This window comes from Tyto alba, unplaced genomic scaffold, assembly GCF_018691265.1.
Source record: "Tyto alba isolate M040663 unplaced genomic scaffold, T.alba_DEE_v4.0 Super-Scaffold_28, whole genome shotgun sequence".
Lineage (NCBI taxonomy): Eukaryota > Metazoa > Chordata > Aves > Strigiformes > Tytonidae > Tyto > Tyto alba.
Genome location: NW_024881302.1, coordinates 11,434,462 through 11,459,600, shown reverse-complemented (window position 1 = coordinate 11,459,600; position 25,139 = coordinate 11,434,462). Strand labels below are relative to the sequence as shown.

The window sequence follows — 25,139 nt, the reverse complement described above, 5'->3', positions numbered from 1 at the left end:
TAAAAACATCAAGATACTTATTGACATTAAGAAGCCAGGATGTTGGCCTTATAAGAACTTACTTACTGCATATTCTTTTATCAAAATAGAAAATCTCTGATGTTAGAAGTAAAAACTTTCCACATTCCTTGCAGTGAGTTTTTGGAAAACTTGAATTATTGCAGTCACATTTTCAAGTTCTCTGCTACATTCCATGCTAAACTCTAGGGATTGAGGTGACTTGCTTATCGCGAAGGAATGAATTCTTAAATTGCTTCTCTTACACAGGTATGTGTTTGAACCACTAGTGTATTTCTGTACCAGCTATGACTCAGATAAAAAGCAGGAGCCGTTGTATTCCACTGTCACAGGGCACAAGTCTCACTCCACTAATTCCAGTACAATACTGTGCTTGAGATTTCACACTTCTTTAATCCATTTAAACAGTTCTAACTTACGGTGAAGACATGATGAGAGAAAAAGCTGTCAGCAACTGATTAAACTCTTAACAACGTTTTTAGAAAGAGTTCTATTTCAAAATTGTAAGAGTACTATTGAAATTTGCCAGCACTTTCATTATTTGTTACAACAAAAATTTGAAATTTATAAGTCTTTTGGCAATACTACATTGATGAAAAAGACCAAACAGAATCTAAGAATTTTTATAGCAAATACCTTTTCCGATAATTTGAACATACAAATATTTGTAGAATTGAAGACCAGTTGTAATATTTCTTTTCCTGGAGTAATTAAAGTATTTTCACCATTCTAGCCAAGGATGATTCAGACCTATGTAATGCATACTTGTAGCAGAATCATACTGCAATCATTTCGTACTACTCTACTGAGGAGTCTCTCTAAAAATATTTGCTGTGTCAGTTCCCTTAGGTTAGTTCAGTAAAATGAAGGATGAAAAAATTTATTTTTTCAGTAGGCAAAAATCAGAAAATACATGAGACGAGACACTGGTTTAAGTTTAACAACTGTGAATTTATCTTTTATGTGTATCATACTTAATGTCTGAAATTGTCTTTTAACTCACTTGTGTATATCACCTATTTTAAAACTGAAAACATCAGCATTAGTGAAAGTGTATCAGTTACTATTGCAGCATGGTTATCAAAGCAAGCCATAATCAACTGAAGTTCAGCTACATCTTACAATCCATTGGCCAATATGTATCAAGTCCTTTGGAATATACTGTTTTGTAGTCCATGCCTGTCAATAAAAAGAGTGGGGAAAAAACCTCAGGTCTTCCTTTCTTCCCTTAATACGTTTTATCATGGAGTTCTGCGTGTAAACTTTATGATGACTCTTTTAACGCATGCACTGTACCTGTTTAGCAGAAGCAATATTGAAACCTTTTTGCAAAGGAACTCCAAGAAATCTCAGAATTCCAGCAGCTAGAAGTGATGAGCAGAATCCTGATCAGCTGGGAAGCAATTAGGCACAGCACTTGGAATCCATTACAGATGTCATTAGAGCAACGAAGTAATCAGTGCCAGTATCTTGGTATTTAGCTGCTGATTAAAAGTAGTTTGTACTCTGAATATTATTTTCAGAAGTTTTTCTTGATTACATAATCAAGAATAGGATATCTATTTCTGGTAACACTAATATTGTGGTACATAATCAAGAATTTTAAGCAATACCTTATAGTGCAACTGTGTTACTGAAAATAATTTGTATAAACTCAATACTTACACCTAGATACACCATGATAATGAAAGACTTACTTCTGAAGACATTTGTGTGCATTAAGTTAGTGTACCGTAACTTAGTATGGCAAAAATGGTAATCTACAAAATGTAAAATACTGTTGACTGGATGCTGTGTTTGTTTCACTGCATTTCTCTAAAACTCTGGAAATTTATTTCTAAAAGTGTTTTTTCTCATATCAAGTTGGAACCTTCTGTTTTGTTTTATGACAATTTCCTGTGTTATTCCGCTAACCAATACCCTTTGAGCCCAACAGTCCAGCCAGTTTTTTGCCCATCTAGTTTTCCACTCATCTAAACTGCAACACCCTAACTCTACAACCTTTTGATGATTATAAAGAGGTGCCCCATGGTGACCTCAGCCAGCTCTCTTGGATGCATTCCATCAGGTCCTGTGGACTTGCTTTGGTTGAAATTTTTCAGGAGATACTTGGCTGAACCCTGTTACACTACCAGTATTTCCTCAGCTCCTTTAACTCTGGGAGGCCATTTCAGTGAAGACCGGCAAAAGAAGCACAGATTACCTGTCACTATCACTGCCTCAGTAGTGGGCCTGTATTTTTTTTTATTATTTTACTGCTAAAGTAGTAGTAGAGGCTTTTGCTGCCTATCATGCCCTTTGCTAGTTTCAGCACTCGGTGAACTTGGGTTTTTCACGACACCAGCCCAGCATGCCCAGATACTTTTCTGTATTCTTCCTTTCAAGTCCATCTTTGCTTCCATTTCCTTTTTATGTTCTTTTTCCATTGGTACTGAGGCATGTATTATTCACTTAGCCAAGTCATTCTCCTGATAGTCTACTACTTTTCCCCCTGCCAGAATCAGGAAGGACTGTTCATGTGTTGGGAGGAGCTTGTCTTTGAAGACGTGTCAACTCTCTTAAACTTGTTTGCCTTTCAGAGCTACCTCCCACAGGATCCTATATACCAGTTCCCTGCATAAGCCAGTCTGCTGTCCTGAGGCCCTGTTTCTGCTGTCTGTCTTCCATACTCCCCTGAGGATCTTGAGCTTCACTTTGGTGGCTGCTACAGCCAAAGTTGCCAGGAATTAATGCATCCCCTAACACTTCTATTTTTGTGAGTATCAGGACTAGGAGAGTTGGGCCCTGGTTGGCCCATCTGTGTCTAGAGGTTGACCCAGACTCCCTCCTGGGTTGCTGTCAGCAGATGTCAGGGAGGTTTGTCTCCCATAAGAGCCAGAGCCGGTGATCTGGAGACTTTTTCAAGTTGCTTGTAGAAGATTTAATCCACTTCTTTCTTTGTCCTTGTTGGGTGGTCTGTAGCAAAACTCCTCTCTTAGTGGCTGACCTTTCTCTGATCCTGACTTACAAGCTCAACCAACCTCATGTCTGTTCCATAGAATAGCTCCCTCCATACATTGAGGGCAAATTCCCCTGTCGTCTTTCTCACCTCTCTTTCCTGTTTCAATTTAACATGAAGCACTGTGCTTCCTTCATCCCATACCTTGAGTGTAGATTGGTGTCCAGGAAACAGCTTCTGTATTTCAAAGCCTTTAGTTACGACAGCAGAGAATTCAACTGTTTGCTGCCAAGGTCACCCTGCTGAAGCCATGGAGAAACACTAACTTGTGAAGCTGAGAATCCAGCAGCTATTTTTATGTGGCTGAATTCCTTTGGAGGAAATTGTTTAAACTGCAATTTTTTTTAATGATACTTCTGCTGTCAGTAACTTGATAGACATTGGTTCTAGCCAGCAAAGTCCTTTATGTGATACAGCTTTAGGCCAGGTGTTTAATTATTTTTCATTAATTGCTCTGCTTACATGGGTGAAAGAACAGGTAAGACAGCAAGTCTCCTGCAAACTTTACTTAGCTGTGACTGTAATAAAATGTAGCTGTTTAGAGACTAAATGAAACAAGACTTGTCTAATAATGTGTATAGTAAAAAAAAACTGATAAAACTTGATTAAGCTTGATCTGTTAGCAGTGTGATAATGGATCAGTAAGCAAGTAATGTTTATGCTGCTTGCAGTTTTAGATTCATTTGTGTGTATATGTTAATTAGAAGAAATCAAAATCACTACAGTTGAGCATTATGGCACTTGAAGTACACTGAATACTTATACTAATTCCTTTTGTTAAGTGAAGGCATAATCTCTCATGTATGCATTTCCTGCCTGGGTCATTCATTGCTGTATAATCAGACATCAGCCTTTTCAGTCAATTAAGTACTGAAATTTTTCTCTTCTTTTTTTTTTTTTTTTCCTTCTGCCTTTGTTTTATGTTATTGAATTAATGACTTTCAGACTTTTAACAGATTTCTGAAACATTTAGTTCTGGTGAAGGAACCTTTAGCTCTGCTAAGGTGAGTTGAAACAGCACCTGAGAGGTCAGAGCTGTGAGTGTTGTGCTCTACTTCAGAATTCCTTTGTTTTGCTGAGGGAGGTGGGGAGGAGGAGGATGCCCACATGACTTGCATCTGCTATTTCAAAGGTCTTTTCTGTGTAGGATCTACCTTTTTTTTTTTTTTTTTAATTGTTATCTCTGTTTGCAAAGAACAAACCAATCTAGACAGCTGCATAAGTGATGGCAGGAGACTAAGCCATTGTATTTGAAATAAACTGAATTCCAGTATAAGAATTCTGCTCTTCTGACTATACCTAGTGAATTAATTATGATGGTACATCTTCCTTTTTAATTAATCTGCCTATACTTTCATTTCGTTCATTGGCTTCAGAAGCAATTGTCCGTCTTGCTTTCTAGTTTGATCACAACAAGATAAGCAATTGTGCCTATTCATGCTTTCTTATTCATTCCCAAGGTCTGGTATTGTGGGGCCCTTCTTTTTGCATAGATTTTTATTCATTTTATAGCTGTTAAAATTATTTAAGTGGTCTTACTCATTTCAGACACTTTTAGTAAATTTTTTAAAAAGTTACCTTTCTTAGCTGTCTTGAATAACTTGTGCTGCATTCCCCCTCCTCTTAAGGCAGAGGCTATGGGGAGGGAGGGATACTTCAAGGAGCTGTTTTGCTCTTTGCTGGAGTTAGAGCTGCTTTGTGACATTTTGCACCTCAGCAGTGGCCCTGTAATTGGTACACCTGGTTCCAGGGGGTTGTTGCACAGAAAAAACAACACTTAATGCATTATATCTGATATACAGTGGCTTTTTCTTCTGTCCCAGAATATTGGGAATACTTGTAGCCTTTCCAAGATACTCTGTATTATTTCAAGTGGTCGCACTGCAGTAGTAAAGGCGTCTGTGAGTCCTGGGTTTGAGTGAGTGGTGGGATTTTTTGGGAGCAGGAGAGGGGACGACAGTGGTAGCCCCCAGTGAGAAGTTTCTTGAAGCTCCCCCAACTCCATGTCAGACCCACCTCTGCACCAAGGCCAAGCCAATCAGCTGCGCCTCTGTGATAATGTATTTAAGAAGGGACCTGGTGAGGAGTTGAACTTGTGAGGAGTTGCGGCAGTTGTGTGAACACCAAGGTCAGTGGAGGAACGGAGGAAGAAAGGAGGGGGGAGGTGTGCCGGAGTAGAGACTCCCCTGTATCCTGCAGTGAGATGGCAGGGCTCCCCCCCCGCCTCCCATGAAGATCTGTGGTGGAGCAGACACTGATTTATGGCCTGTGAGGGCCTCACATAGACAGTTAAGGTGACTGAACCTGAAGGAGGCCAGGATCCTGTGGGAAGAAGCAGCTCCTGCTGTTGTAGTTCGGTGCTGGGAGGATTGCAGCATGCAGGGGTGTCCCGTGCCAGAGCCCGTAGGAGGGATTCCAGTTGGAGAAAGTTGGTGTCCCACACCAGAGCAGTGTGGGGAAATACTGCGGCCTGTGGGGGGGCCTGAAGTCAGAGAAAGTTTGTGGAGGACTGTCTCCTGTGAGAGGGGGACCACGCTGGAGCAGGGGGAAGTTCCAGAAGCTCCCCGCACTGAAGATGGAGGAAGTGGCAGCACTGACTGCACCCCCCATCCCCTGCCCCTGCACTGCTGGGGGAGGAGGTAGAGATACCGGGAGCAGAGCTGAGCCTGGGAAGAAGGAAGGGGTGGGGGGAAGTTGCTCACAAGATGTGGCAATGCTTCTCACTATCCTACTCTGTTAAGTGTTGTTGTTAGTGCCTGTAATAAATCTGTGTTCTTTTTTTCTTCCCCTAATGAGTCTGCCTTTTGCCCATGACCATAATGGGTGATCTGACCCGGTCCTGTCTGGAATCCCAAGCTTGGCTTATTTTCTCCTCAGCGCTGGGGAGGGGAGGGGAATGAGTGGCTGCGTGGTGCTCAGTTGCCCACTGAGCTCAAACCACAACAGTGAGGAAGGAAAAAGTAGCTTTGTAGCATGTATACGATCACAGTATGAGTTATGTATTCAGGCTAAAGACAAAGTTGCTTGGACTTGTGTTCTATTATTAGAAATGTTTCCTTAACATGGGGCAGGTTTGCCATATACGTTTAATAGTTGTCTGCCTGGTAGAATGAGCATTATCCTTGTTTTCGTGTGCCAATGTACATATATTTTTGTATGTGTTCTTCCATTCACATATATGCAGAAATACATTTCAAATCTTTAAGTATTATGAATGTGGTACACTGCAGTAAAACCTATGTAAATTGATTGGTTTTTTCAGACACAAACTAGTTGCACCTTAATGAACAGAAGGTGCTTGGAGAGAATTAAACTGGAGCTGTCAAGTTTAAATAAAGCTGTCCTAATCTGCATGGTATTGCGGGAGAAAATGTAGAGGATTGTTATTAACCATGACATTGCATGGAAATGTGTGCAGGGGGACATTATGAACTAGTTGGGGGTGTTACGAACTAGTGCAGTATCAAAAATTTACTGTGCTTTTCAACAAAACAAATTGTACACTGTTTAAAATTACTTGTATACAGAGGCTTTCCCCTGGTAGACCTAGTTTCTCAATGTTGTCCAACTTTTTGGATAGTTGGAGTTTGTTTAACCCACCAATGTCAAGCAAACCCTGGATGGTTTTCTGTGCAGTCATATTTGATAATGTTTTCTTACTGTTCCTTGGTGTACTTGCTGTCTGTGTCTCTCTCTCTCAGGCCATAGATTGTAAGATCCTCCAGGATTGTGTCTGTTACATATCTTCCTGTTTTTACTGTGCTATCTAATGTATATTTCATGCTGTGAGCACAACAAAAAATGCCAGAACTTCCAGACAGAAAGCAGGGGCACACCTATGGAGTTGGATGGGGTTAGCCTGCAGCTAAAGGAGATTGTTCAGAGTCTGAATGTCTAAACTGCAGTTGAAGCAGGTACATATTATCTGTATGTAAAATTTAAATGTGCTAAAAAGAGTACCACTGTAGCAACAACTGTTGTTTAATCCAACAGAAATCCATATGCTGAGGCAACATAGAACATACATAGTGTTATATTTGTAATACAACTTTAGGGACTCAACAGGAGGGAACAACTGTCTGCTGATCTTGATGGAGAAAGAGAATTGTGATGTGCATCAGTTTCTGCAAAGAGATGGTACCTATATGTACAGTTTTCCATAGTCTGTTCCATTGGTGCATCACAGCCAGATACAGGTGTATAAATTGGCCAGTGACAATTTAAACCCATGGCAAACCCCTGATCCTTTGGGAATGCCATTTCATACCTTCCTGTTGCTTAACACCTCCCACATTTTTGAAGAGGATGTTAAGTATCCTGGGAAGTTGTAGAATGGTCACATATAGGTATGAGTGCTGTTGTTACCCACGAGCACAGTTGGCAGAGTGTTGCCATTGTTACCTCCAGGCCACCGGCTGTAAACTAGGATGCTTTGGGCTGACTTTGCGATGCCGCAGTCCTGGCCTGTTGGGCTAGTTGTCAGCTTGTTACAGGAACTTGATGTGTGAACTGGAGGTTGGGGCCAGCCGGGTATTGTTGCTGTGAACAGTTTAAATATGGGGTGACAGGAGAGGCCTTGACAATAGAGAAACAAACTGGAAACAGAGGTCCCCAAACTATATGCAGTTCACTGATGGTGTGTTACTGGTCATTGAGACAGTGCAGCCTTGAGAGCTGGAAAAACACTGCTTTAAGCATAACGGGGAAAAAGGCAGCCACATAGCAGGGCAGTGTACCTGCTGCAGCTGGGGAAAGCAGTGCCCTTGAGCACCACACCGTGTGTAGTGGTGAAGAGGTGCAGACTACCTAGAAAATCTCGTGTCCTGTAAAAAGTCAAGATGATGAATTTGGGAGGGAATTGTCACTGTCACAGAATCTCTGAGGTTTCTGGAGGTGCAAGTGCACTGCCTACTTCAGCATCCCTCCCTTTGCCTGCTCTCCCTCTCGGCTCTGAGCACCCTGGGCCCCTGCCTGCCCGGCTGGGATGCGTGGCTGTCCTGCTCTTTGGGTCCTTCTCACCTGCCAGCCAACTCCCCATGACTGCGTACAGTGCTCTGTGTGTGCATATGTATCTCTGATGCTTGTTTTTGCCCCCACAAATTCTGCATGTTTCACTGACACTAACTCCTCCATAAAGCTTCAGTAAAGCACGTCAGCTCCGTTTGACTAATTATAATTTGGGCAACACTCTGCTTCAGGTGAAAAGCAAAACTACTGGCTACATGTCTCCTCGAAATGATGTACTCTCTCCTGTCTTCCATGCAAATGTTCTTTTCATGTAATAATACAGCGATGATACGCACCAAAATTTTTAAAAGCAGGTGCCAAATATTGGGATTCTGAGTTCATATTTAGGCAGCAATCAAGGGACATGATTTTCAAATCAGCACTTCTCTGTTTGACTTCTGCTTGACAATTTGATGATCAGGATACAAGACAAACTGGGCATACTGGCTTTTATACAATCAGTAGCTCTTATGAGCTCTGACACGTATGCTATAGAGAGTGAAGTTATTTACATTCAGAAAATAGACAGCTTCAGAGCTGAGGAACAGAGCTGATGCTTCTGGTGGTCAGACAGCAGTATGGCTTCATTTCTGTTAACAATCGAATGTAACATTTGAAGACATCCTCTCTCCTGAGAGAATTACTAACTGGATTATCTTGAGCCTCTTTCCCATGCCCAAATTTGATGTGCAACTGCTGCAGTCCAGAATATTTCTGTCTCTTGTTTCTGTTAAACACTGAGTGCATTAATATGACTCCCTCCAAAAGAAAGTGTAGTCTTTATAGACAGTAAATCTTAAAGCATAGGCTGCAGCATACAAACACCTGCCTTACAGGGTAACTCCAAGAAAACTCTTTTAACTTCTTCAGTTTTCTAAATCAAGGGGAAAGCACATACCATAGCAAATATTGCTAGTCAAAGCATTACTTTTTAAAACCTATTCTGAATGTTCTACATTCTCTTCTATAAAAAGCAGTCTTGGGCTTGACCAGGAAAGGTCAGTGAATACCTGGTTTCAGTAAGAGCTGAAGTTGGTACATCCCCGGAAGTCCTACCTGTCTTTTGGTTTTGGATCCACTAAAAAGGATCGCTGAGTAATACCGAGTTTCACAACTATTACTATATTTAATAAAGTCTACTGTCATTTGCATGTATATGTTCTTCCTTCTTAGGAAATATTTTACAAATGTTTAAGGTACAAGCTTGTAAATTTGCAATTGTTTTGTAGTTGATTCAGCCTGATGTCCTTTCTAGGAGGCAGACTGAAATACTTTATTATATCAGATATGAACTAGCTTGTTCACATTTCAATAGCTGAGTTGTTGGGAGATTTGGAGATTTGCTGCTGGTGGATTTTGCACACAAGATGTGATATGAATGTATTGCTGAAATCTGCATGCAAATACACAAGCTGCCATTTATACATTTGTGAACTGAATAAATTACAGAGAAATGTCAGGTCCCGTTCAAGTTCTTAATGTTATATACAGGGAATTAGTAAGACATTCTCCAAAGGAAAAAAATTGATAATGCTTAATGTCTTTCTCAAAAAGTGATTTTACCACAGTAAATCTGGCTGTAAACTGCTTTTATTATTGCTTTTAAATTACCATTAACCCATTTTGCTAAAACAATGGAACGTTATTTTTAAAAAAACTTGCCAGGTAAGAACTGCTCTGCTAGTTCTTAAGGGAAGCAGGTATACAAGGAGTTATTTTGTTAAGTTTTAACTAAAAATATAATAGTTCTTTTAAAAAATTCCCTTTCTCATCTAGAAAGCCAATAGTATGAATGCTGATGTTTGATTTGTCTGCATAGCAAGCAGATGAGCAGGTTAAAAAATGGTGTCTTAAAATATGGTTTCAGCTTTAAAAATTAGGGTAAGCATGTTACCTTTACTATATTTGTTCTTTGCCATTTGAACTGGCTGCTTGGTTTACTAACAAGAGCAAGTTTGTGTAGTTTTTTTACCTCCCATCAGACTGGCACAGCTGGAGAGGAGGCAGCTGTATTCTACTGTCACATGCAGTTTCAGCAAAATTGTCAGCTAAATCCCGACTCCTGAATCTTTGTCAGTGGAGATTTGTAATAGAGCACAATTTATAAAAGGCATATATATTGGCTTTTTAAGTGCGAGGTAGAAACAGGGGCTTTGAAATGCTTATACTGAATCAGGCTGTAAGTAAAAATTTTGTTGAATACAAGGTAATTTTTTTAATAAATATTGCTGACTGATCAGTGGGACTTCTTTTGTACTATCATCTGAAATACCATGAGCAGTGTTTAAGTTTGACCTAATTTCCTGACAGTAAGGTAGTTTAATAAGAATATACTCACTGCATCCATTTCTTTTGCTGGTGCAACCTATCAAAAACTTTGATATGCTCAGTAGGATGGAGCCCAAACCAAAGGGGGAATCTTGACAATTTTCTTCTCCAAACTCTTATGCTAATGTTAACTAATAACATCTAAGAATTTTGGTAAGTAGCACATTATTTGTCAAACATCTAATAATACCTATTTCAAGAACTGTCACTATGGTTACATAAATAAACATTTTATAGTAATTATCTGATTCTAGTAAAACCTAATGGAGCTTTCAAAGCCTTCAGACTGCTTAGTGTGAAATTTAATTTGCTCTAATCAGCCCAAGAGTAGGGAAGCATGAGAGATTCTCCATGCATGTTTGACAATACATTGCAGTCTCATATTGCAAAGAAACCGCTGGGCCTTCAGAAGGAAATATTTAATCTTCAGTATATACTTATTTGTATTTTAGACCATAATATCTAGTTCAGTCTACAGTTGAACTAAGGAATCATGTGACAGTAACTCTATACATATGAAAATCTTTGTAATTAATTATATGCTTGTATCATTAAAGTACATGATTTGAGACAAGTATCAGGACAAGAACTACATTCAGTACAAGATTTTTTATATATATATGAAAATAGATATAAATATATATGGAACCACAGATAGATTTTTCTCCAGGTTTTAGTAAAAATTTAATCTCTCAAAGTCCAGTTACAATTTCTATTCTTCTTTCTCAGCCCTGGAAGATTTAGTTTAGCTACTCAGCTTTAGCAATTCAACTCATATCTATGAACATTTGAAAATGTATACATGGAGGAGACATCCACAGTGAGTTATGTATTTGGCATGTTGTACAGTAAGCATACCTCTGTGTTAGAATCTTTGTTGCCTCCTTTGTTTTCCTGGAATTGGATTTGCTGTTTGTAAAGAGTAACTTGTACAAAGTCAGTGCTTTGGATTATGCAGGTATGGCCAGATGAGGCGATTAGAACTATCTTTCTAGTTTAAAAGTGTTTGCTTTTTAAAAGGCACATGTCCAGGCTTTTCTATCCCTCTGAATTGTAAAGACTTTTCTTCTTCTTCCTTGGAAGTCAGCGGCAGAAGATCTAGCCAACGTAATTTTGATTCAGTTGATCAAGCTGAACCAAGTCTTTTCCAAACTGCCAACTCTGACATAGTCAGTGGAGGGTATCATGGTTTTAATGGGTAGGAAGTGGGCTAGAGCATCCAGTTCCTGCCTCTGGCTCTGAGCAAGCTGCGTTACAGCTCTGACCATGGCACACCGCCTGTTTGTATTGTCAGCTCATCTCTGAACACCCCATGTGTAGCCAGCATGAGTGTGGAACAAAGACACAAACTGGCAAAAGATTACTGGGGCTAAGAGAGCGTATTCTAAGGAGGAAGTGGTTTGTCTGAGCCATTGAGTCTGGCTGATATTAACTGCCTTTTCATTCTGCACTTGTTCTGATAGCAAAGATGTCTTTGTAAGGGTAGACAATGCCTTAGACATCAGGAAAAGTACATGTCTTTTTAAGTAGTTGTACCCATTTATTGCAAGCGTTTCTGAGTTTAACAGGACAATTTTGTTGGACTTAAGGGACTAGTGTTTCAAAGAGTTGTTAGTCATGCTGTAACTACTTAGTATGAAAATTTAAATATGATGAAGGCCTCAAAAAGCTGTAAATTCTCACAGGTAGTCATTTGAAGAAAGTGTAGAAGATTAAAACCTTGCTTTGTCTCAAAATTTATTTTTTGTTATTGGAAACAAGACTTTCATACCTTCAGCCTGTTTTTATTAAGTTTGTTGTTGTAACTCCTGTAACATTGTGGTGTATTTTCCTGCTTGTGATGATTTCATCATAACAGACCCAAAGGCAGCAAAAGCCTATGCTTGTTGTGACAGCTCTGCATTGCTAGGAGATGAGTAAGAATAGTAAGAGCAGAGTTGTGCTTAAGTGAAGCATAATACTTATTTTCACAGCAGAAGGTAGAACAGTAAATGCCACAAATTAGGTTGTTAAGTGGGCACCTGTGTGGCTGGCACTCAGAAAAATGTCGGCATTTGCAGTCATTATATTTAATGTCATGCACTGAAACTCTAGGAGCAGTTGATCCCCTAATAGGCTTCTTCATTCATTTTGGGGGTTTTGTCATTGCTTTAATGTAATTGTTAATTATTAGCTAAAACTGGAGTTACATTTTCTTCTTGTTTCAGTGCTCAAAGTTATAAAATTAATTTGTGTTTTCATGCAGAGAAATTCTTTAGTCACTTTCTGTGTTTCAGAACAGATTATTACTTGTTTCTAATGTACTGAAAAAATGAGTCTCTTACAACTGTAGACAAATATTTCTTCTAAGTTCCTGCTTTTCAGTGGAACTAATGAGATTAGGTTCTGTATAAGTTAGACTGAGTAGTCAGTTTGTCCAGTAGTGAATATAGTCATATTTACATTATTCTTAATTATGTAATAACCTATTTTTTGCATGTCATAAGATTGTTTTCAGGCTATTTGAATATTAGAAATATATGTCTAAAAAACAGAGAGAAGACATTTTAGCTATTACAGCACAGACTAAGCCAGAAAAAGCTATTTCAGAACATGACCATACGGGGTTTATTAAAGTTGATCAGCTTAATTCTTGCATGTAATAATTTGAAATTATTCATTGTATTGCATGACTTCATTATGGCAGATGCCAGAGGGGAAACTTTAAAACAAGAAACAATGAAAAGTACAGACTAACAAGAGCACCAGTAAGACTGAACTGGATGGCCCGATAGAGCTTTTCTTTCCATCCCAGTGCCCTGTCTAATGTCACATTTTTGTAGCATCCTAGGAAAAATGAATGTGAAGTGGAGAGTGAGGTTGTTTTTTCTAACTGTTCATGAACAATGAACAATCATTGCTTTTATGGGATAGTAACATGTAAACAAATGAGAAGAGGATGAGTTCAGCCATGACAGTAAAGAGGAGTCACCCGTATTGATGAGATGAGGACGGTTAGGAAAGAAGGTAGCACAGCAAGGAATGGTGACAGGGCTTTGGGGTGGGAAAGCTGTCTGCATCAGTGCTCTGAAGAGATGCTGGGTTGCATTTGCAAAGATCAGAGAAAACTGTGTATCAGTATTTGAGATGTGACAAGATTAGAGCTCAGTTAAACTTTTATTTATGGCAGCGCATAAAAATTATATGCAGTAAAAATGTGATTGCAAGAAGGAGCCTGTAAGATACTGTTTGATCTCGATGATACCATTGGTTTGGGGCCTTTTCTGTCTTCCAAGTGACAGGTGCAGCAATGGGGCTGTCACTGGGTAGGGGGTCAGCCAAGAGATGCTGAGGGATGATGTAGGAGCTTAGCTGTAACCCTGTTAAGCTGGAGCCAACAGCCAGGTATCCAAAATGACAGCAGAGATGAAAGGCAATCCTATTTTGAACAGGAGGAGACTGCTTTCCCATAGAGGGAGAGAGGTAGCAGTTAAATTTTTTTTTCAGTGTAGGGTACTTACAAAAGTAGCATGATGTGAATATAGCCTTGAACTCTCTTCTTTTCTAGAAAGTTAGGGAATACTGCTAAGAAGAGTCATCTAAATGGCATGCAAAAGGAGTGGAGCAACTGCAGTCATGAAAGAAAAAAAAAAAAAAAACAAAACAAGCCCCAAATAACTGGACTCTGATTAAAACAACAGTGATGCACTGTAAGGCCCAGGAAAATATACAAATCTGTCTTTTGTTTGCCTATAACAATCATGTGATTGCTTCCAACAAGAATTACTTGTCTTTTGATGTCAGAGTAATTCTCCTGATATCATGAGAAATTATATAAGGAATGGCCCCAATGTTTTTATGAATTCCATTTTCATCAGTGTTTTTTTGACAATTCTTATTTCGCTTTTATCAGATTTGGTTACTATTTCTATATGGTATTTTAATCTGTAGTTTAGCTCTCACCTGTTCTTTGTCTCTTGGGTTAAATGCTAGACAGATTGCAGTTGTCATATCAGGGCTTTTCAAGAGTGTTGCTCACATAGAAGCTCATAGTTAAATAATCTTCTTAACTTTCTTCTTTTTCAAACTGAAAATTTGTGCTTTCCTTTTAAAAATTATGTGTTTGCAACTCCTCTACGTTTGGGACACTTTTAGGATACACTGAAATACTGAGACTGAGTAACTTAGAAATCCAGGAAATGATTATGCTACGTTTTTACATGTTGTTAAATTGGGTGAAGACATTTTGGATAGCTTCATCCTAAAAGTGCCTGTGCTGGTCCTCAGCCTAAGCTGAGCAAAGACGTTACGGAGTCAGAGCCTGCCGTAACTTAGTGCAAACCATCAGTGGGGATGTAAATATGTAGTATGGCTCAGTTAGGGCTGCTTCTAAAGTCAGGTATTAGGTCCACGGTTTTTTTTTTATGCCTGTAGTTTTTCCTGTAGCAAACCATGACACAATACTGTCTGTGTCAAGATCTGCAGAAGAGGTAAACATGAGGTACTGTTCTGGCTCCTGAGAAAATGCACCCCCAAAAGAAGGCTTAGAAACAGCAGCAACATCAGTATCGTGGGTGGAGCTGCAGCAGTTCTGCCCTGTGCCCAGGTTGGCTTGTGCCAGCCAGATCCCTGAAAGTGACTTCTCAGGAGGTCTTTGGAGAGTAGAAAGTTCTCTGAAATGTGTCATCATCACATAATATTGAGTAATTGACCTCTGCTGTTTTGTTGTTGTTTTTTTGGTGTTGGTTTTTTTTTTTTTTTCTCTGTGAATTTATTACCAATAGCTTTGATTGTTAAAAGAAGTCGTATTACCTCACTACAACTTCCATCTCTTAGAAAATGATATGGAGATCCAGGCCAATATGCCTGCCATTCCCACCACACCCATGTTCCTCTGCAGGGGCTGGCAGGCTTCTCCTGCCTTGGAGGGAAAGTACCCGGAGTTCTCCTAACACTGACAGAGAAACACCTGGGGTACCACCTAATAATACCTTTCTAACCTCCCCCTTTCCCTCTTCTAATTCGTATCAGTAGAAAAATGGGTGCTATTGTTAATGGACTGCTATTTTTTCATTTGGAATAGTTTTGGGGAAAATGTTACAATGTGGGTGGAGGTTTCTGTAAGTGAAGAGTTGCCTCTGATGCAAAAATTGAAATCAGCATGCATTTCAGAGATATGGTTTGAGGGTAAACAGTGCTTCCTGTTGTTTTTACAGCTAATGCATTAAAAAACCCAAACCCCACACTTTGTTATAGAGGTGCTCTATTCTGCGGAATACTAAAGTAAACTGTAACTGTGGATTAGTAGCTAAAGGATTATTTCTTTGGCATAATATTCTCTGAATTCTATCTGCTGACTGAAGCCAGCTTCAGCAAAAATAGAAGTACTTTATTGAAATCTGCTCTTTCAGTGAGTGAAGGCAGTTTGTCTTGACTCTTTTGATCAATGCAGGGAAGAAAGAATATTGGAGGTGTTTAGGCAAATAGTGATAGAACATACAACAGAAAGATGTACTGCGGCAGTGGCACTGATATTGCACCTTTGTGCTCCTGTTCAGATCACTCAGCTTCCAAAAATGATAGACTGGGAAGCGGCGGAAAATTGTAGGCAGCTACACTAGCAACAATTCTCACTTTCATGTTTTTCATAAAAGCCAAAGTGCCCTTTATGCGCTATTAATTTGTGAAGTAATTTATCTCAGAGCAAGACTGTATTTACAGAACCTAGCATACAGACAGAATATTGTAGCCTGGGATTGAAAAATGTCACTGCACATGATGCCAGAATAAACAGAATAGAAATTAATTTCAGTTAAATCCACCCTGACACTTCCCAAATTTTTTTTTTTACATTGCCTCTTGCCATTTTATTCTTTTCCTATTCACCTAAAACAAATCTCTATCTGAGCTAAAAAAATACATGCCATCAAATAAAAATGTTCTTCATAATAATTGGAATAATTAAATACCGTAGCTAGCTCTGTGCCTTGTAGAGATTAAAGGGGCTATTTTTTTATGCTATGGCAGTGACAGCTGTAGTTGTCTGTTGTCTTCCTTCTTTTCTTTATCACTTCTTTTATCTCCTCTTCTTTATCTGTTACTTACCTCAGTTGTAAATTTAGAGGGAGGTGTCTTCAGGGTGACACGGCATAGTGGTGTGGCTCGTTGTAGCACACATAGTCCATGCTACTGTACTACAGCTCACTGCTGGTGTGTACATCCCAGCCCTTCCTCTCCAGTGCTACACCCAGAGAGTAGAGACATTCCTCTGCCATTTCCCAGCTTTAGCTCCATGAGTTTCTCTTCTTTTGAAGTTGTTTTGACCTTCTACCAAGAAGAGGTCAAGCCAAGATACAATTGTCCTAAAATAATCTTTACTTAGTATGATCTCCTAGACTCTTTGGGCAGAGACGTTGTTTTTCATTTTGAGCAATCTGTTTTCTGCAATAAAACACTGAATATGTCTCTCTGTTGCTATAGAAATAATATTGCATTAAATTGGGGAACCAGTGCCCTGCTGTCGACAAATCTAATCTAAGTGTTAGTCTCTAGAGCTTGAATTTCACCACAGGGAAGAGGTATACATAATTCTACAAATTATTTCTGTAACTTATGCATAAATGTCTTTATACTCTAAAATTGTTAGCTAAATTTCCCAAAGTGATAGCATGGAGATTAACATAGTGTAATGTGTTTACATATATCTTAACAGAGAGCCTTTTCCCCACCCCCTCCCCCATACATTTTCACATTTATAGCTTGAAATTTCCCACTCTCTGCATAGGAAGGTGGGGAGTGGCAGAAAAAGCAACTTTCTCAGCCAGGTTCCCTAGCCCGTGGACAACAAAGTGTGCCAGGTTTATTTAAATTTTTGGTTTTATTTTCGAAAATCGAGCTCCTCCAAGTAACATGAGATGTCAGTTGTCCTGTTTTTTCTATAATTAATCAGGATGTTTTCTATAACTGAAAGGACAGCCTAAACTGACCACAGTCCTGGTACATTAATAAATTGCACAAACTGATCTGCTGTCCACTACTTTCTAGACTACAGTGGCTATCATATGCTCAGTATTTCTTAAGTTACTCAAAGACTTTGCTACAATAACTTTCTACTCTGTACAGCAGTTAAACACAAGAGAGTTGTGGATTTTTGACTTTAGGCACCACATACCAAATCTCACATCTGTCTTTACATTTAGATATAATTTATTTATAATATGAGTATGTTTTTTTCCCATTATTTTTCTAAAGCTGTAGAATTATAGTAACAGCAATTAGGTGGTACTTAAGCCTGTATCCACAGAATAAGAAAAAATAATTTAAATATTTGCTAATAATAGTTACTCAGGGTCAGTCTTTGTCAACATATTGATCATAAGTATTTTGAAGAAACATGGAGAAGAAAGATCTTTCATTTCATAGTTATATTACAGCAGCCCCTCTAATACATTTCTATGTATAATACAGATGTGTAGTTACAAAAATAGAATACAATTTAAAAATATATGATGATGGATTTGCATAGACCAGTATGCAAATGTATATTATTAATCTGATTTCAGAGTTCTTGTAAAAATCCTTTTACAACTTCTTGGTTAAAAAATGCAGTTATTATTTGTGAAATGGGCCTGTGTTATAGGTTATGTATTGCAGGATAAAATACATTTTATAGATGTTCAGTGTAATTAGTGAATAATAAACACATCAATGGCCCCTGATTAAAGATTACTCTTTAGTAAACTTTAGAAAACCTCTGTCATAGTTAGAATAAAATAACTTCTTTAAAAAAAAAAATCCTTCTGTTTTTTTTTTCAGTGTTTGTAAATTAATCTAGCAATTAGATAAATCTTCCTAGACGAGGACAATTTTCTAACAACCAGAAGAATGACTGTCTGGGTATGCATATTAATATAAAAACAGAGATGTGGGAAAAACTAGCAGAGTACACAATTGCCTTTCTTTGAAATTAATGCTATGATCATTATTAAAACAGACTCATCATATAAACAAGTTGCCACAAGACACTGATTATTTTTTTGCTGTTAAAGTAGTTCTTGTAATGAAAAAAAAAAAAAACAAAACACCACCTTAATTCCTTTGCACAACCATAAAATATAAAGCAGAAGCTGACCCGGTTTTTACCCTTGTGTAAAGCTGTTACACTAGCCAAGGTTGCCGCATTTTTTTGCCACATCATCAGCCTACACATGAAAAGAATCAGACTGCTAAAGGTCTTGGTGCAAAACACTGACCTACTGTTATGCTATCCGTTGTTCCTATCCAGAGCCTTGCTTAAGGCAAGTTATTAAAAGTGGCTGCGTACCTAATAAAGGAGGGAAAGGGTTGAGTGGACATAAAATATTAAAGTGAAGATGTATTCTAGATCCTTGCATATTATGATCATTTCTAATATAGAATATTTTCTTACTATGCATAGTTCAATAAACAAAAGCTAACAATGAGGTTAGGAAAATAACATAACCACTACAATGTGTTTGTTCTTCTTCTATAGGAAGTCAATGGAGAAAGGACCAAGAGCAGGATCTAAAGAATGTTCTGAAGAACACTGACCAGGACATACCACTCGTATTCGTCAGTGGCAATCATGATATTGGCAATACTCCAACAAAAGAAACAGTAGATAACTATTGCAGGAACTGGGGAGATGACTACTTCAGCTTTTGGGTTGGAGGCGTTTTCTTTCTTGTGCTGAATTCTCAGTTATACTTCGATTCTTCCAAATGCCCTGAGTTAAAGGAAGCCCAGGATGTGTGGCTCAATGAGCAACTGGCTGTTGCTCAAAAACATAAATGCAAGCATATTATAGTATTTCAGCACATCCCTCTGTTTCTGAAAAAACCTGATGAAGACCACAATTACTTCAACTTGGAAAAATCAGTTCGTCAAGAGATAATGGAAAAGTTTCATAAAGCAGGTATTTTCACACATTCTCCTGTTTTATAATTTTTGTTTCAAATTGTTAATGGCTATGCTGTCAGACAAAATATATTTAACTTAAATAGTACTGTTTTCAAGGAATTCTAGATACTGCTTGTAAGCCTCATTGTTCCCTGTAGGTCAAAATTATCAACTGAATCTAATCACCTATAAAAAGTACCAAACCAAATTTAAAATTCTGAGTGAAAATTAAAAATCCAGAAGTAAAAACTCTTTAAAATAAACAGAAAGAATTCCATTTTGCAAGTACTGATAGATGTAAGACATCTTGAGTTTTTCCTGCCTAAAGAGTGGAAGATCAGGTATTGCCATAGGAGAAAAATACAGGATTTGTCTTACATAAAACTGGAAACAGAATTCAGAATTACCTTGGAGGTTGTTTTCTCCCACACTGAGCCAATTTTAAACCAAGAGTGTAATGTGCTCCAGATTTATTCAGTGTTAAAAAGAATCTTGCTCTGCTAAGATCAATCCTTTGCATATCCATTACTAATAGGGGCCATTGCTGGGATGAAGGGCAGGTGGAACATATGCTAAACAAATATATTGTACCACATCCCTTAGCTTCGTCTGATGACATTTGAATGCCATGGAGACAGACACGGTACACAGGTACCTCCTCCATGATGTTCCATTGTTTCCTGTTAATTGCCTTCATGTTCCTGGGGTGTGCTAGTCCCTCAAAATTTCCTGCCAGCCTGCCATTGCTGCATTGGAGCGTCATTTTCTCTTTATCTGTAAGAGAGTATGTTATTTGGATTACTGAATAGTGCAAACTGTTTATGATATTGTTCCTCATTTACCATATCATTAAGTCTAGACTCATCCAAAACCAGCATCATTTCCAAGCTCTGAATCTCCTACTGTTTCCAGTCAGTGGGGCCAAAACTCAAAGCTCTCTGAGGGCTCCCCAGGGGACTGACATATTGGCAGATTCAAGATTTACAAGTGTGGGCTTTTTCCCATAAGGAGACGCGCTGAGAATACCTCATAATATATTTTCAAATTTTTGTGCTAGTGTTTATATAGTGGGAAATACAGCTGTTAGAAAGTTGGGCAGCTAAATGACTGCTTACTTACTGTTGACTAGAAAGACATCCTAGTTCACTGGAGATCTTGTTAGCAGAAGGACATCTCCATACAGGTGTATCCCAGTAAATAAGCATTAATGTAGAAACAAAGCAGTTCTGTTCTAGAGTTTTCTGTCATCCAGAATTTGGCAACACTCAGTACTGGGAATATAATTAACCAACAGGTAAAGAAATCATGCAGAATGTTATCATTGTAACACTTACCATTGTTATTATGTTTCTTAGAGGGATATTTCAGACTTATTCTCCTAATGTGTATGTAGAGGCTTAACCAAAAGTTGAGTAGGCTTCAAGTGATGGGGTGAAGGAAGAGAGAAGGGGAAACCATCAAGACAAGACAATTCAATGGAAGAAATTCCCAAACTCCTTTCTGTGCCAACATCCCATTTGTACCTTCCCTCCATCATTTCACATTGTGTCCCTTGTTCCCATTCCTAAAAATCCACCCAAATTGACACATTGTTTGGTTTCTTCGTTAATATGTTAAAACATTGATCTTTTCCTTGCTGTTTTATACAATAAATGAGTCAACAGGTAATATTTGCAATACAATAATCAAACATTTTGCTAATTAAATGAATACAGAGAGCAAGCAGCTCACTGCAACTCAGACTGCTAAGAAAAATCAGCTGAATCAAAAGTTGGCTCAGAGTTGCCTTAGTAACGGGTGCATTCTGTTTCCATTTTATTATTCAATTGAAGAACGGTCTTTGTAACACCACAAAATGTTATCAGTGGATTGCAAACAGGCAGTTATCGTGGCAGGATAGATGAACAGATATGCAATGACACCAGCTATTTTCTGACTCTCTGCTTTGCCAAAGAGTAATTGATTTCAGCATGTCATTAAATTGGTTCTCCCCCAGTTTACTTCATATATTCTTGGAGGATTAAAACACAGAATATTGCTAATGACATCCCAGTCTACTTTGGTTTTGAGGTTTGGTTTGTTTGGGGGTTTTTTGGTGTTTTTTTTGTTTTTTTTTTGTTTGGTTGGTTTTTTTGTTGTTTTTTTTTTTAATTATGATGTGCCATTTAAGAAGTCTAACCCCTTATAGGACATGATTTAAAAATTTGGTATAACTATTTATTCTGGAAAAAGGAAGTAAGTCTGCCTTTTTAATGAGTCCACCAGGCTGCTCCTGTTCTTCTCCCCCCAGCCTGTCACTAGTCCGTCCTTCCTTCCTTCCTCTCTGATTCAGTGTTTCCAATCCCTCCAAAGGTTTGTTGTGTAATTATGAAAAATTTCAGTATAATGTGTATGTTTTAGGGGTTGCTGTTTGGCAATGTGACATTATTAGATGGGTATCATATTTCAGTTGTTGATAACCCAGAATCAGACCTGAACTATCCATTTTCATGTTTATACTTTTTCTAGAAGTGTCAAACACAGAGCTACAACTCACCTGGTTGGAGAGAGAAGGACAATCTGGTAATTCAGGTCTTGCCATGAACAAAGAAATTAATGTGGGTATGTGTAGGAAATAATCAGATACTTAAAGTATGGTGATATTGCAACAGGTGCTTTAAAGTGAGGTATGCAACTTCAGAAAATTATTAATTTGAATTCAGAGCCCAGATCTTCTGTAGTTATTCTTGTCTAATCACTTACATATTACATAATGTTTTTGGTTTAAGTATCTGCTCATTACAAGCAGAGATAAAAGACTAGCTGTAGAGGCTACATCTGGTACAAAATACTGAATTACATTTCTCACATTAGAAGTGTCCTTAACAGTTTGGCTAATTAAAGATAAAATCATGTCCTTATGATAAATATTTATAAATTGAAAATCTGTCATTGTAAATACATATTACTACTATGCAAAGTTAAACCATACTTGTAAGCTGCATGTCTAAGAAATCCTCCTGGCCCATTTTGTCTTTAAATGCATTGTAACAAGTATTGTCCTTGAAAAAGTGATTTCAGTGACAGTGAAAATCAACTCAGTTGAGAACACAGTTTATCATTTAAGTGGAAATACATTTCTGAAAGCATATATGTATAACTTCTGAAAGTTCAGCCTCAGTTGTCAAGGCTCCATCTCCTCTCCATGCAGAAGCTAAGTACAGAAAAAACCTGCGTGCAAGAACTGTGAATGAGCTGACCTGACGTTCTCATCTGAGATCTGCTGGAGTCACTCGACTCTCCTGCGTGAAAAGCATATTCAGCTTTTAAAAATTTTACAGTGCTGATATAAATAGGTTTGCTCATAGCTTTGTAGGGAAAATACAGAAGTAGTAGTGGTCTAGCCAAAAATCTGGTCGTGTGTCTTTGATAAACGTAAGTAATCCATTTGCTTTGAAATTAAGCATACTTTGAAATTAAGACATACTTTTTCTTACATATCTCATTCCAGTATAATTTTCTTAGGATGTTAAAGATTTTTTTTTTTTTCTATGACCTGAAAAGTGTGGGTATTTTTGTTGAGCTGTAGACAATCTTTTAAAGACTGAGAACCATCACCAATGCACTGAAATTACTTACATTACTTAATACAAAACAGTAATTAAAATTTCTTAATGGCCAGAATGAATTCAGACATTTATGCAAATGTATGAACTTGTTTAAGAGCTCTGTTGAATAAAACATAAATCAATAGTTCAGTTTTCATCAACAAAGTTGAGAAAAGACTTTTTGGTTCATTGAGTTGAAGAGTATAGGTGGTCTATCTAGGTGAGGGATTTTGCATCCAAGAGAGAATCACTAGATGATAGATATAAAATACAGAAGTAAATTCTCTGCAGTCTCCAGCTTTTTTTAATTAAAAAGTTCTAAATTCGTCTAAATGTCTTCAAAGCAATTTTTCAGATGTGGTTAAAAATATTTTTGTACATAAGGGGAAAACTAACAACCTAACTTTATTAAATGGCATATTTTTTCATTATATTTGTTATTGTAGGTGTGGTAACTTCTAACATTTTTACTCATTAAAAGTGTAATACCTGCATTCTCCTCTTAGAAGTGTTATGACAGGAGAGTAGAGTATTACAGGAGGAAGCAGCTTTCTGAACATCCACGGCTGAGATATATTGGAGGTTCAAAAATTAAAGCATGAAGTGCTGAAAGCTGTTGTTTCTAAAATTTACCAGACAACATATGCTGTGTTTCATTATTTTCTTTGTTGTGTAATCAAAGTTGACAAGGGAGTAATATTTTCTTCCTCCTGCCATTGAGACCTTGATTTTGGCAAAGCCCATACACTGAATGAGTAATCTCAGTGCTTGCTTATGTGTTGCTTTGTCAGTATTCAGGATAATTTAAATACTTTCAAATTCAGTGACTTAGATCAACCTCTTTCAACCTTGAAATTATGTGCTCGTGGTACAGGTGGAGTGACCAAATTTGAAACCTTCTACGTCACCGTGTAAGAACAGTGTTTTTTAAGACCATTCCCCAGGTATGAATATGTGTATCTGTATGCTAGATTATACTGACTTTTTTCAGAAATTCAGCAGCAAGTACAAAATACATTTAGATCCATTTTTGAGATCGGTTTTAACCACTAGGCTGTGGTTTTGGTTGATAAAAACTTCTCTGATCCTTAGATGACACAGCAAACCAGGATGGTTAGGGGTTTGTGTTGGGTTTTTGAGAAAGCTTCGCTCTCAAATGGAAAAATAAGCAAAACCAGAAAATAAATTCCACTGTAAGGCCACCAGAGGCGTTCACAAAAAATTAACTTGAAGCACAGAATGATGTTCTACAGACAGTACCTCTAAAGGCTTATTTAGACCAGCACTCTAATTAGGTGATCTGGAATCACCCTCTGGCTGTGCCTGTTGTTTCTCCTCTGATTATATAGTAAAAACAAGTGAGACTAAGATCCTTCTCCATATAGCTCTGCTCACTGTTGTCCTATATAAAAGTACTTTTCGACATAGATATACTTTGCAAAGTAGTATCTTGTGTCCCATTTATACAGACTCGCTGACCATCAGCTGCATCAAGCTCTGGATTCTTTAGTCTACAAAGCAAATTTAAGGAAGAGTTTTACTGCAAGTTTGTAGGATTGTATTTGCAAACAGCAGTGCATGAGAGATTTTCATTAAGATGCTTATGTTGCTATTCACACAGCTCCTCTGATGAAGAAGGTAGGATAACACAGAACTTCTAAAGGGCTACACAAAATAATTCTACAATGTTGTTATTTAAGGTTGACTGAAGAGGTTATGAAGTGGAAGGTGTTGATCCCTGACTTACCAGTGGGGCTGTTTCCTTCTACTGGAGCTCTGTGGGTGGGAAATGATTGGGGGTTTTTGTGGAGAACAGGGTCTGAGAACTGAGTGAGCGCTGAATGGTTTTGTTAACAGTGCTGTGACTGATGCTTTCACGTCCTTGCTGCTCTAACACCTGCTTGGCAGATGGGGTGATGTGAGCACTCTCAAATTGCAGTGAGATAAAATCAATTCTATTTCACACAAGAGATTTTGTTTACAAAGACTACTAAATATTATCATTCACTCTGTAACACTGGAGTCTTGAAAAATTATGTATACCACCTGCCCAAGGGAGAAAAAAAGCAAAAAATGCCTATGGTTAATGTGTGCTCTTGTAGGGAAGCTGAAAGAACATCCTTTTTGAGTGCAAAATTGTTCTGAGAAACAGGTATTACTGTTGAACAGACCACGTTGTTCAGCACTTCAGAAAGCAGCTGTACACTGCAAGTGAAAGGAAGAAAGAAAAGCCAGTTTGTGCCTGATACTGCAGGGGAAGTACTCAAGATCAATTTATCTATGTGACTTAAAAGGTTATATTT

The 25,139-nt window shown here is 38.1% G+C and overlaps 1 protein-coding gene and 1 long non-coding RNA gene across 8 annotated transcripts in view; one reads left to right on the top strand and one right to left on the bottom strand.

The window, feature by feature from the left end:
- Nucleotides 1-25,139, top strand: part of CPPED1 (calcineurin like phosphoesterase domain containing 1) — a 50,652-nt gene that overhangs the window by 14,175 nt on the left and 11,338 nt on the right. For 2 of the 3 annotated variants that reach the window (XM_042798486.1, XM_042798485.1), the window contains 2 exons: nucleotides 18,843-19,265; nucleotides 21,758-21,850. In XM_042798486.1, the coding sequence (XP_042654420.1) occupies nucleotides 18,843-19,265; nucleotides 21,758-21,850 (516 nt within the window). The remainder of the gene's footprint in view (nucleotides 1-18,842; nucleotides 19,266-21,757; nucleotides 21,851-25,139) is intronic. The other variant, XM_042798484.1, reaches the window with a different exon arrangement.
- Nucleotides 19,272-25,139, bottom strand: part of LOC116959349 — a 33,936-nt gene continuing 28,068 nt past the window's right edge. For 4 of the 5 annotated variants that reach the window (XR_006165831.1, XR_006165829.1, XR_006165828.1 and 1 more), the window contains one exon: nucleotides 19,272-20,666. This is a non-coding gene — a long non-coding RNA (uncharacterized LOC116959349). The remainder of the gene's footprint in view (nucleotides 20,667-25,139) is intronic. The other variant, XR_004405788.2, reaches the window with a different exon arrangement.